Source organism: Pteropus vampyrus, unplaced genomic scaffold, assembly GCF_000151845.1.
Source record: "Pteropus vampyrus isolate Shadow unplaced genomic scaffold, Pvam_2.0 Scaffold31, whole genome shotgun sequence".
Lineage (NCBI taxonomy): Eukaryota > Metazoa > Chordata > Mammalia > Chiroptera > Pteropodidae > Pteropus > Pteropus vampyrus.
The window spans coordinates 730,415-742,542 of record NW_011888812.1 but is presented as its reverse complement, the minus strand read 5'-3'; the positions used below and the strand labels follow the sequence as shown (position 1 = coordinate 742,542).

General features: G+C 43.6%; 1 protein-coding gene across 1 annotated transcript in view; it reads right to left on the bottom strand.

Moving 5' to 3' along the window:
• Positions 1-12,128, bottom strand: part of NAT10 (N-acetyltransferase 10) — a 34,480-nt gene that overhangs the window by 6,649 nt on the left and 15,703 nt on the right. Inside the window, exons 10-20 of the mRNA XM_023528789.1 lie at positions 12,039-12,127; positions 8,936-9,072; positions 6,170-6,294; positions 5,580-5,730; positions 5,217-5,313; positions 4,245-4,361; positions 3,302-3,403; positions 3,131-3,205; positions 2,484-2,600; positions 1,521-1,654; positions 1,263-1,311 (exon numbers count right to left, since the gene is read on the bottom strand). Coding sequence (XP_023384557.1) covers positions 1,263-1,311; positions 1,521-1,654; positions 2,484-2,600; positions 3,131-3,205; positions 3,302-3,403; positions 4,245-4,361; positions 5,217-5,313; positions 5,580-5,730; positions 6,170-6,294; positions 8,936-9,072; positions 12,039-12,127 — 1,193 coding nt within the window. The remainder of the gene's footprint in view (positions 1-1,262; positions 1,312-1,520; positions 1,655-2,483; positions 2,601-3,130; positions 3,206-3,301; positions 3,404-4,244; positions 4,362-5,216; positions 5,314-5,579; positions 5,731-6,169; positions 6,295-8,935; positions 9,073-12,038; position 12,128) is intronic.

Here is a 12,128-nt window from a genome sequence, read left to right as displayed (position 1 = left end):
CTACCGCCAGCCCCAACCTCCTCCTTGAATTCCAGATGCCTATAGTCAACTGCCTATTCCATATTTCCACTGGGATGTCTAACAGGCATCTCTTAGTTACTATGCTAAAAATTCCCCACTTTTCCCTCCAAACCTGTCTGTACCCTCGTGGGTGTTATCTCAGTAAATAGCACCTGCAAACCCCAGTGTCTCAAATACCCAGTCTCTCAAGGCAAAAGCCTAGGAATTATCCTTGATCTCCTATGCACTCATCTTCCACATCCGACCCTTCAACAATTCCAGTGAGCACAACCTCCTCCAACACGGACCTCGCATCTGGCCACTTCTCCCCATCGTCACTACTTCTACCTCACACCAAACCACCACATCTCTCACTCACTCCTCTTGTTGCCTCCACTTTGGGGCCACTACCATCCACGGTCTACACAGCACTCGCAGAACCTTTGCTCTAATCCCTTCCTCCGACTTACCTAGACCTGACTGCCCTGTTCTTTTAAGACTCTCCAGCCACACTGGCCTTCTTTTGTTTCCTTCAAATCACCAATTTCACGTCCCCCTGAGGCCCTTATGCTTGTTGTACCCTCTGCTTGAAAATGCTCCTATCTCTAGGACTGTCACATGGCTGCTCCATCCTGATCATTCATGTTTCAGTTTGAAAGGTCACCTTTCAGTGACTACTCATTATACTATAATTTCAGTGTTTGGTTTTCTTCACAGCACATATCACTACCTGAAAATGTATTTGTTCATTTTTTGTTGCCTCTTCTACCCAGTAGAAAATAACCTTCATGGCTTAGCATGCCCACTGTTTGATTCACTGAAAGTTGCTAAATATTTTTTTAATGAACTCAGTCATGAAATCTCTCTCCCCTTCCATAATAATCCTCCATGGCTCTGTCATGAACTCACCTCCTAAAACCACTTTTCTTTCTCTCTCTCTCTCTCTCTTTTTTTTTTTTTAAGTTCAATAAGGCCCCAGGTTATAGAATTCTAGAATTAGTCGAGCAAGTCCATGTGTACTTCTGCCATTTTATAATCAAGCCCAAACCCAGAATGTACCAGGAGCGAGGGAATAAATTATGTGATTTCATGGCCTTTCAGTGATGGTGACTATTCTGGTGTCCATTAGAACAAGCCTCTCAGAGGCAAAGGTACACCTGCTCAGAGCATAGCTGGGAGCACCAGGGCTCTGTGCAGGAACAGACCTGTCACCAGCTATAACCACAAACCCACAGCCCTCCTCTGCCAGGTGCCTCACTCACCGGGGTCTGTCTCAGATAAACAGGAACGAACCCAGCTCGTTTCCAGAATCTGCAAAGATACAGAGAGAGCAGGTCACCGTGCGCGCATTCTGAGAGTGGCCGACAGATACAGCTAGGAAGGGCCAGGAGGAGCGAGGAGCCAACGAACGTCTGATAGACCCTTGCTGGAAAGGCAGACACGCAGCCCACGGAACTCTCATTTTCAGGACACCAAGGCCAAAGACGTGATGCAGGGAGGAAAGACAGGCAAACTCTTACTTGAGGAGCCTGGGGGTCAAGCCATAGGACACACCCAGGTAATCCAGGCGCTCAGCAGGCCTCTCATTCAATTTGAGGAGCAAGGGAGGCAGGTCCTTTCGGGGAGACACAACCTCTTCCAACAAGCTGACGGCCTAGAAGATGCCAGGGAGAGAACACAGTTCACTCAGCAGAGGGAAAGGGAGGTCAGTGACATATTCCTAAGCACCTCTGCCACACCGGGCTCTAGACTGAACACAACAAGCACCAGGACAGGTTTCTTGGTTTGTTCCCATGGTTTTTAAAATATAAGAACACGACTAAGTCCAGTGCTCATTCCTAAGTATACCAAACCCCTAGATGAGCATGGACTCACACTGCTCAGCACCCATAATGCGGAAGAACCACACAGTTTAGAAATAAATACCTAACAGATATACAAAGAGACATGGTAGGGTTCTGAAGATGGGGCTGAAGACACAGCTCTGTCACTGGACATCTTTGTGATTTGAAAAATGATAAACCTCTGAGCCCAACCTTAAATATAAGCCTTACTTCCCCAATAGGCATACTGTAAAATTTAAATGAATGTGTATGAAAGCTGTCAGAGCATTAACCACGCTTACCAAGAAAGACAAAACTCCCCTGAGTCTGGGCTTAGTACCAAGAGAGCATAGAGCTGTGGTTTTAAGCAGGAACGTGAATCAGCATCACCTGGGAGGTGGTTAAGACACGTTACTGGCTCCACCCGAAGCTTCTGATTCAGGAGCTCTGGAGCAGGGCTCAAGAATGTGCATTTTTAACAAGTTTCCAAGTGATGCTAATGATGCTGATCTAAAGATCTCAAATGTTAGGCTGGAGAAAAGCAGCAGCTTCTCCAAAATGGAAGAGGAAATCTGCTACTACTCAGAGAGCCCAGCATCTTGATGATGCTACCAGGAAAAGATCGTCCCAGAAACCAGGAGTTTGGCCAGGGATGCTTACCTCGCTGCTGACCGTGTGAATTTCCTGTGACGTCTCAATGACCTTTTCCTCAAGACAAGGGAATCTGCCCTCGTAGTACATCTGCAGCAGCTGCAGAGCTCGGCTGCCATAGCCCATCTATGAGCAAACACAGAGGGAAACAGGAAAAGGGAAGAGAGATGTCACTCTGGGTTAAAGTGCACCTGACAAAGAGAACCAATGAAATCCCTCAGTGAGGCCAAAGCAGAGACCCTTTTGACCGAGCATAGTATGGCCCTTGCTCTCGCACTGCCCATCAAGAATAGCCCATTTGCCACCTGAGCGTGAGGATGGCTGGCTGTGCTTTCTGGTCTACAGATCAGCAAGCCAAAAACTGATGTCTCAACGGCTAACTCCTCAGTGGGGATTTCTAAGAGACAGGAGATAATTACAGAAAATAGATCTGGTTCACAAGTCCCCTGTCCTCACACAGGAAGAGTAAGCATATGTGAGCATTCCATCCACCCACCCCCAGCCCCAGGCAAACTCCAGGACAGGAGTGCCTGGAACTGCTTGCTCCTTGACCATCTGCCTACTCAAGCAGTAGAGTACACCTGTCCTAACAGGCCGCCAGCAACACGGCTGCAGCTAGTAACAGCACACCAGGTTTATGCAAGAGAACACATTACCCCTTGATAATCCGGGTGAACAGCAATGCGAACGACCCTTCCACCTGAAAGGCCGCCGAAATCTGGATCTTGGAACTGTGTGGGAGACACAAGCCAGTAACTTAGCAACACAACACATCCTCCGACACTGCCAGCTTCAATTACTCAGACATGCCAGGGAAGGCGCATCACCTGTTCTGACACCGTCCACGGAATCAGGTCCCCTGAAGCCTTCTTGCCTCGAGACAAGCTGTTCAAGATGGACTGGCGAGAGATCTCCCCCTCAAGGCACACCTAGGGGGAAAGCAGGACTCTGCAGACAAGGAGGCCGGGCCCAGGTACAGAGCCCACTCACACATCAACATTTTGCTAGTTCGGGGACTGAGTCAGCTGTTTCCACCCCAGGTCAGGCTTAATCCTGTAACTGACTCATCCATTTCCAATGGAAGTTTCATTACTTTGCCCTGTGGGTATCCTAACACCATCATAACAAGGCTGAGTGCTAACATCTTCCTGGCCTAAAGAGCAAAAACCACACTACAAGAGGATCTCCACGAATGGTGTACATGTGCACACATCAAGACACAGGATGCTCACGCAGCTCTGTACAGAATAGTGCAAATTCGCAATGACTCAAGTATCTGATAGGAGAATGATTAAACACAGTTATGGTCCATGCATATAATGAAATGCAGCTTTTAAAATTATGCAGACTATAAATATTTCACACACTAAAAAAAAAATTACCAACAAAAATTACCAAAAAAATTACCACTATGATCCCATATCTATGAAAAGGAAAAATAATCTAAAAATGTATAAATATATGCCAGGTGTTAAAAACATTATTCCTTCCAGTCTGTGTTTTCTTTTTTTATAAGTATCATGTATAAAAACAAGTTCCGTTTTGGGAGGAGCTGTAAGTCGGAATACAAGTGGCCAGTCCTTTTACCCATCCAAGAACAGTGAAGCCTTCTTTGATGCACCCTCATCACCTGCCTTGACACACCCAGCCACTTGGATGCAGGCCGGGAATCAACATCTATCCTCCCATGATGCAATTACTGAGCCATTAACCCCTGACGCCTAAGCAGTTCCCAAAATCAACGCCACAAGGACACCTCTGCTTCTGTACCTGGATGACAGCAAGCACTTCGGGAAGGGCATTCTGGGTGGGGGGCACGGGAGGCAGGAGGCAGAAGAGATGGTGAGCAGGCGCATCAGAGAGCATCTGGAGGTCGTTGGGAGAGTTCTATGGGCATAAACACAGGTCAGTGAGAGCCACTCCTCTTCTTATCCTTTACTCAAGAGGCTACTCAGAATCAACAGATGACTGGAGTACTGCCTTTCCCAAAGCCAAGTGATGAGCCAAAACTCAGCAAAGCACCTTTCTAGTATCTTGGGCAGCCAGCCTGAGACTCTTCGAAATGGCTTAAGTGGGACTTGGCTTCAAATGCTTGCTGCCATCTCACCATGCGTGATGAGGCTGCAGAGCAGGGGCACGGAACCACTTAGTGAGCACCCCTTGTCACAGCTGGGGAGTGAACTCTGTCCTGATGAGATGCTGCTACTTCAAGAAAACCTGTCACCACTACTAACACCAACTGTTCAGCCTTCCATTGAAGGGTGTTCATAAAAATACTACCTACACACTCAAAGTGTCCTTTTCAACATGCCCTTTAGTTTTTAACACTTTCCAATATTCTGAATTTTCATTCACTGCTCCTTAAAAATAGCCCAGAGGTACAAGGCAGGTCTCAAGTTAAACAGCACCAAGAGGTTACAACTATGTCATCTCAGCCGATCGGCTTAGCAGACAGGCAAGAAAGAGAAGTAAAAATGGGTGATGCTTTGTACCTCTCCAGCAACCAGGCATGGAGCTACAGGCAGGAATTCCACGCTCCGCATACAAAGCTGGAAGCCCAAGACAATGGCAAGGACAGTGGGAAATGCGATCCCTCCAGCAAGATCACTGGCCCTTGCCAATGTCAGGACATGTAAGTCCCAGTGGAACGGTCACCTGCACCACTGGGTAACAGAAGATGTGAAAAGCCAAGTAAAAGGGGTCTGTGGGGCTCAAGTTCACCCAAAGGCCACCTGCAGATACCTTGTAGTGAGAAGCCACGTAGAGGGCCATAAGTCGTTGGAGGAAAACTTCGGAGGCCTTGTGGTAGCAGAAAAGGGTATCTCTGTTAACGTAGTAGCTGGGTCTGGAGTTAAGCAACCAAAACAAACCAGAGAGCCCAAAACAAGACATGCCACGGGTCACCTGGATATACGGCTTTCCCTCAGCTTGAGTAGAAGAGCCCCATATCTGAGCAGAAACTCATTAGGGAAAGAAAAGAAGGGAAATCGAGAATGTTCAACTTTCCCCACTCCCAAGAGCAGAGGTTTTACTCCAAAACCTTTTGTGTAATTCCTTCTTCACCCCCTCTCCCTATCACAGGACAAATAAAACCCAGGAGGATACAGTTCACAGGCTTCAGGCAAGGGGCAGCCTGACACTATCCGAGTAATGTTGAGGCAGTCCAGGCACAGCAAGTCGTTCAGCCACTTCTCCACCGCGTCCCCAGGGGCGTATCTGATGGACTCCTGCAGGGAAACCTCATGCAGCGTTCTCGCTGTTCCCCACAAAATACACACACAATGAGAAAGTTATTAAACACGTTCTGTCTAAAAGAGCAAGGCAAATGCTCTACTTTACCTTGGTCACAGGGTGCCAATGTAAATATAGCTCTACAATTTAAACCAAGTGGTTTTAAACTGTTCTAATAGGTATTTGACCTACCATGACACCAATCCCAAAGGGAACTCACTGAGTCAATGCACTCCTACCCTGAGATGGGGACAAAAAGGGCCCAGGCACCTAAAGGCCCGGTCAGGCTCCCCTCTGGTCACTGGCTTGCTGCTCCTTGAGAAAAGCAACTTCACCTCTTGGGGACTGAACCTTTCTGCCTGATTGTAGAAGGTCTGCTACACCCATGACAGCACAAGGGGAAGGGACCAGCAAGAGTCTGAAGAGCTGCTGTGGACTGCGAGGCCCATTCAGAGATGAGGTACCTGAAGCCAGTCTGGCTGTCGTCGTGGTCTTGTTCTCAGCAGTGGTGCTGACCTGGCTCTGGGCACTCTGTTGACGCAGCTGTTGAATTAGCTTGAGGGACAGTGACCGGCCAGTGCCCTCGTAGCTAGGAGCAAAAGCAAAGACAATCAGGCACAAGGTCTCAAATCCACTCTCTAGAAGGGTACAGAGAACTACTTTCCTCATTCTACCAAAACACGAGACTCCTGCTCCCCAGGTACAGCCCTGCTCACTTCTGAATTTCCAACACAGCATGCGCATGCCCAAGAGAGGCGAGGCAGCGCAGTGGCTCGATGTGGAGCCATCCTAGGTTCAAGTCCTGGTACCTCTGGGCAAGGAACTCAACCTCTTTTAGCCATCCTCAAAAGGGGATGATTCTACACACCTCACAGGACTGTGCTATGAACTAAAAATATAAGGACTGAAAAGATGACATGAGTAAAGCTTTTAAAAGAATACTGCTGCTGGAATATAGTTAGATGGTCAATTAACGAGAACTGCTGTCAGCAGTAACATGCCTGAAGGAGTGAACAGAGAGCGCTTCCCTGTTTGGAAAATCAAGATGAAACAAATCTACCGCCCAAGTAATTCTCTTCATTACTACTTTCACTTAAAAGGTGACATAAAACAACTCGTAAAAAAAAGGAATCATCTACAATCTAGTCACCGAACCAGCACTTTTTAACTGTATTTCTTCCTTGTCTTTTGTCACAAGCTTATGTGATCACAGGGTGCAGAGTGCTAAGCATGCTTTCTTTTTTTCGTATTATATTGTTTTGTAATACTCATTATTATAATATTTAAAGACTATAAATGCTTTATCTTACTCAAATACTTTTAAAGAATGATTTAAAAAATGGAATTTTGACATATTTCATTCTCTCTCCCTACCCCACATAATAAAGCTTTCTTAAAGGAATTCCATTCACTTACTTAAAATAAATAAATAAAAATAAAAAATCAAGAGTAAGTACAAAAAACTAAACTAATAACTTGTACTTCAAAAGATATTATCAAGAAAGTGAAAAAAAAATCCACAGAATGGGAGAAAAATTTTGTAAAGTCATGTATCTGATAAAAGACTTGTACCTAGAATACATAAGGAACTCTCACAACTCAATAATAAAAAGGCAAATAATCCAATTAGAAAAATGAGCAGAGGATGTGAATAGCTGTTTTCCCAAAGAAGATACATAAATGGCCAATAAACATATAAGACGCCCCACATCATCAGCCATAAGAGAAATGCAAATGAAGACCATATAAGACACCACTTCGCACTCACCAGGATGGCTATAATCAAAAAGACATGACAAACGTTGGCAAAGATATGGAAAAACCGGAACCCTCATACACTGCTAGTAAGAACGAAAAACAGTGTAGCTGCTTTAGACAACAGTCTGGCAGTTTCGCAAATGGTTAAATGAAAAGCTACCATTTTATCCAGTAATTCCGCTCGTAGGTACATATACCCAAGAGAATTGAAAACATGTCCACACAAAAACCTGGACACAAATGTTCACAGTAGCACTATTCTTTATTGCCAAAAGATAGAAACAACCTGAATGTCCATCAACAGATGAATGGAAATACAAAATGTGTATAAAAACACAATGAAATATTATTTGGCCATAAAAAGGAATGAAGTACTGATACCAGCTACATGGATGAACCTTAAAACATTATGCTAAGTGAAAGAAGCGAGTCACAAAAGACCACCTACTGATTCCATGAATATGCAATGTCCAGAATAGGCAGATACTATAGAGACAGAAAATATATTCGTGGTTCCCTAAGACTGGAGGGCAGGGAGAGATTGGTAGATGATAGCCACAGGGTACTGGGTTTCTTTTTGGGCTAATGAAAATGTTCTAATATTGATTGTGGGGATGATTGCACAACTCTGTGAATACACTAAAAACCACTGAATTATACATTTTAAGTGGGTAAATTGTGTGATACGAGAATTATGTATCTCAATAAAATTATTACCAAAAAAAGTAAAATTCAACTTATTTAAATTTTTTAATTTCAGTGCAAGTAAAGCAGTCATAATAATAAATTTATCATATAGAACTATCTTTCTAAGATGTGACTTCCATACAGAAATCTTTCTAACATTAAAAATATGTATTCACGGACCTGGAAAGATTTCCGTATATTGTAATGTAAAAAACATTTTAAAAATAATAAACAATGTTCTTGTCGAAAAAGTAAAGTGCACAGAAAATGACACTGAAATTCTAACAGAAGCATCTCTAGATGGTTGAATCACCAGTGCTTTTTGGTTTTTTTTCTAATTTTTCTATAGCAAACATGAACTAAATGTTTCAAAAATTTTAAAAACCTCTTGAGCCATTACAGGCTAGCCTTCTTATGCTAATTATAGTTACTTTATACTGTACATTCACATAATTCTAAGATACAAGACATCGGTACTACCATCCATATACTTTTAAAAACTTGATCAGGCCTACAGACAGCAGACACTCATCACCTGGGTTATGAAAAAGTCTTCAGTCTTGGGGTGCCCATTTAATGTCAGACCAGAGGTGAGCTACCGATGATTACTAAGAGGCCAGCTCCCATTTGCAGAAGCCCCGGGAGAGAGTGAAGCAGCTGTTAAGACTCAGATTTCGGGAATCAGACCTATTTACTTATCCAGGCCCAGGCCACATTCGTTACATGCCACCTAATCTGCAAGGACATACAATAATAAGTGCAATGACTACCCCAAGGCGCCTCACCCATTGATGGTGGATGCCATGAAAACAAGGTAAGGGCCCAGAAGACTTTTCACCAGAGGAAGGGGGATGGCGGCAGCTTCATCAATCACAACAAGTTCAGCCTGGCCCAGTTTCACAGCATCTGCAGGATGTATATACTGTGGGAAAGAAAATTTTCTATTACTCACTTGGCCGCCTAATGTCGCAACTATGATCACTAGCATTATTGATTATGATCGTCCTTCCCCATTTCTTCTTTCTCTCCTTCCTCCTTTCCACTTTCCCTTGGCAGGAAAATGGGCTTGGAGCCAGACGCCTGGGTTTAAACAGTTCGACCACTGATTGTGTGACCCTGGACAGGTCACTTATGTCACAGAGCCTCAGATTCCTCTCCTGTGGAGAACATGCCTGTCTGATGGCTGCTTCAAAGAAAACTCGGGTAAATCTGTAAAAATGCCATGCCCTGTGCCTGGCTAGTGTTGGTAGGTGTTGCCTCTCTTTCCTTTCTCTCTCTGTCTTCTCATGCCTCCCCGCAGCCTCACTCTGGCCAGTGAGGCAGATGACTAATGGGAGGATGTCAGGTTTCTCAGGCATCTACTGGGCGTTAGGTACGGTGCACCCGGCTTTGATACCATCTTTACAAAGGCCATGTCTCTCTGCAGTGGTGGGATTCTTTGAAGGCTTATTCCCTTCTTAATATACACAAACACATTCACGCATTAATTTATATTATTAGCTTGGCCACCTGAGGCCATAAACTTGCCATAAGCCTGACATCTTTATGCACACAAACAGCCTCTTCAGTTTCTTCAGGGTTTCCTGCTGTATTTAAAGTTTGCAAAAGGGCGTGAAGAGGTATTTTACAGGAGAGGAAATCTGATTAGCCAATTAACATAAACAAAGGCACTCAGCCTCACTAGTAATCAATGCAGCACTGAAGACAATAAGGAGATCCCATTTCATATGCAGACAGGTAAAACCTAAATAGCTGCAAAACAGCCAGCAGTGAGAGGACTTGGGGAAACAAAAACTCAAAAAAAGAAAAAAAAAAAAATGCTGGTATGAAGATAAATTTAAAGGAAAATTTGGCAAAATCTAAGAGAGCTGGGAAGCTACCATCCCCTAAAACCCAACAATTCCACTTCCAGAAAAACATAAATAAACTGCAGTACGTATGTACATACGTACGTGTACACACACACACACACACACACACACACACACACACACACACACACACTGGTTGAAATCAACCAGATCTACAAGTTTCAATCTGGGCAAGTCTTAAAAACAAATGTTGAGTCAAAAAAGGTAAGCTGAAAAGGACCTGAGTGCTGTGTATCTGAGTGTTACACTGGTCTCTGCCTTTTTCTGTTATGTTTTCGTTACAAGTAAGATTTTGTAACTCCTTTCCTATAAGTTGATGGGTCAGGAAGGCAGTGACCCCACTCATTCCTAACAGCAAGATAAACATCCTCAAACAGGTATAGTATGTTACCATTTATATGTAGTAAAATATAAACACATGAATTGAAAGGAAACACACCGATTTCAAAATAGAGTTACTTATGGGGAGTGACAGAAGGGAATGGGATGGGGAGGGGTACAAGAGGGACTTCACTCTGTCTGTGATGTTTTAGATCTTTAAGACAAAATTATAAATGACTTTTTAAAAACAAAACAAACTTAGCAAATAGCAAAATGTCAACATTTCTTAAACCTGAATGCTGTGTATCTGAGTGTTACACTGGTCTCTGCCTTTTTGTTATGTTTTCGTTTCAAGTAAGATTTTGTAACTCCTTTCCTATAAGTTGATGGGTCAGGAAGGCAGTGACCCCACTCATTTCTAACAGCAGGATAAACATCCTCAAACAGGACCCCATGTCTTGCATTCTTAAGGGGAACAACTAAACAAGCACCTCATAAAAGCAACAGAAAGCAGTCCCCTAAGGGGAGGCATAGAAGACTTGAATCTAATATTCCTCTTTTTCAATTTCCAGCAAGAAGAAGGAGGCCGCAAAGAGACATAAATGGAGCCTCATAAAGTCAGGTCACCTCGTCTGTGCTTAAACTCCAATCTAGAGACAAAAGGACTCTGGTAATGTGAGGGAGCCTCTGATTAAAAATCCAGGGAGCGGCAAGGGCTGAGCCAGGGCATTTCAGGGAAAGATTCTCCTTCTGCGGTATGTGTGTGTGTATTTTTCTTGAGTTTTAACAGGTCTCTGTAGTCTCACTGCCCACAGCCTATCTCCCCTGACCCCAGCCCACCCCAATACCAGTCTTTCCTCCTCTCAGCTAAGGGAGTAAGACAAAATGGGAAGAAATGTATAGAATGAGATTCTAGAGACATAACAAGAAAAAAATTAAGATCCTTAGGTAAAAGGCATAAACACTTAACATCATTTATAATCTGGACTCTGATAAAAGGTACACCTCTTTCACAAGCATTTACACCTCCCCGACAGGCATAAAGGTTAAAGGCTAAACTGCTAAATTTACCTAGCTCACTTCCCACCCCAACCCAACTCCAAAAATAATCAATGAGCCTCCTTCACTAGGAGCCCATGGGTCTCCATCCCTTCTGCAAACCTGTCGCACTGATGCTTCTCTACGATTTAACAAAATTGCAGCCTTTGGACAAGCGCAGACCATTCAGGCTTACAGAGCCCCGGGGATTTAGGGAGCGCTCAGGGAAACACTGTTTAAAAAGGAAAACAGGCCACTCGCTAAACCACAAAGATTCAGAGTACATTTTTGCAAAGTTCTTCTTTTTCTTTTAAATGGTAAGGTTATTGTTCTAGTTACAGATGCACCATTTTAAAACCTGCTGTAACTAAGCAAAATTAGAACTGATGTCAGAACGATGATTATATTTCTCTTGGCAGATTAGCATACTCTCAATCCCACTTACTCAATTTTTGTGGGACAAAACTATAACTTTTCAATCTGGCTACATACATTTGTTAAGTTCGCTTCAAAAAAAAATTTTTTTTTTTTAAGAAGAAAGTGAAGATCTGCAACAGTTTTATCATAAAACAACTACCTATAAAAGAAAACATTTCAGAGTCATTTAAATACAGCAAGACACTGGCCCCACACATCAAGGTTTTAGAATGAGCCTCACCTGAATGGTCTGCCTGTGTTCTCGGAATACATTCACTCGGATCACTGCTTTGTTAAATTCAGGATTTAGAGACTGAATAATCTCATAATC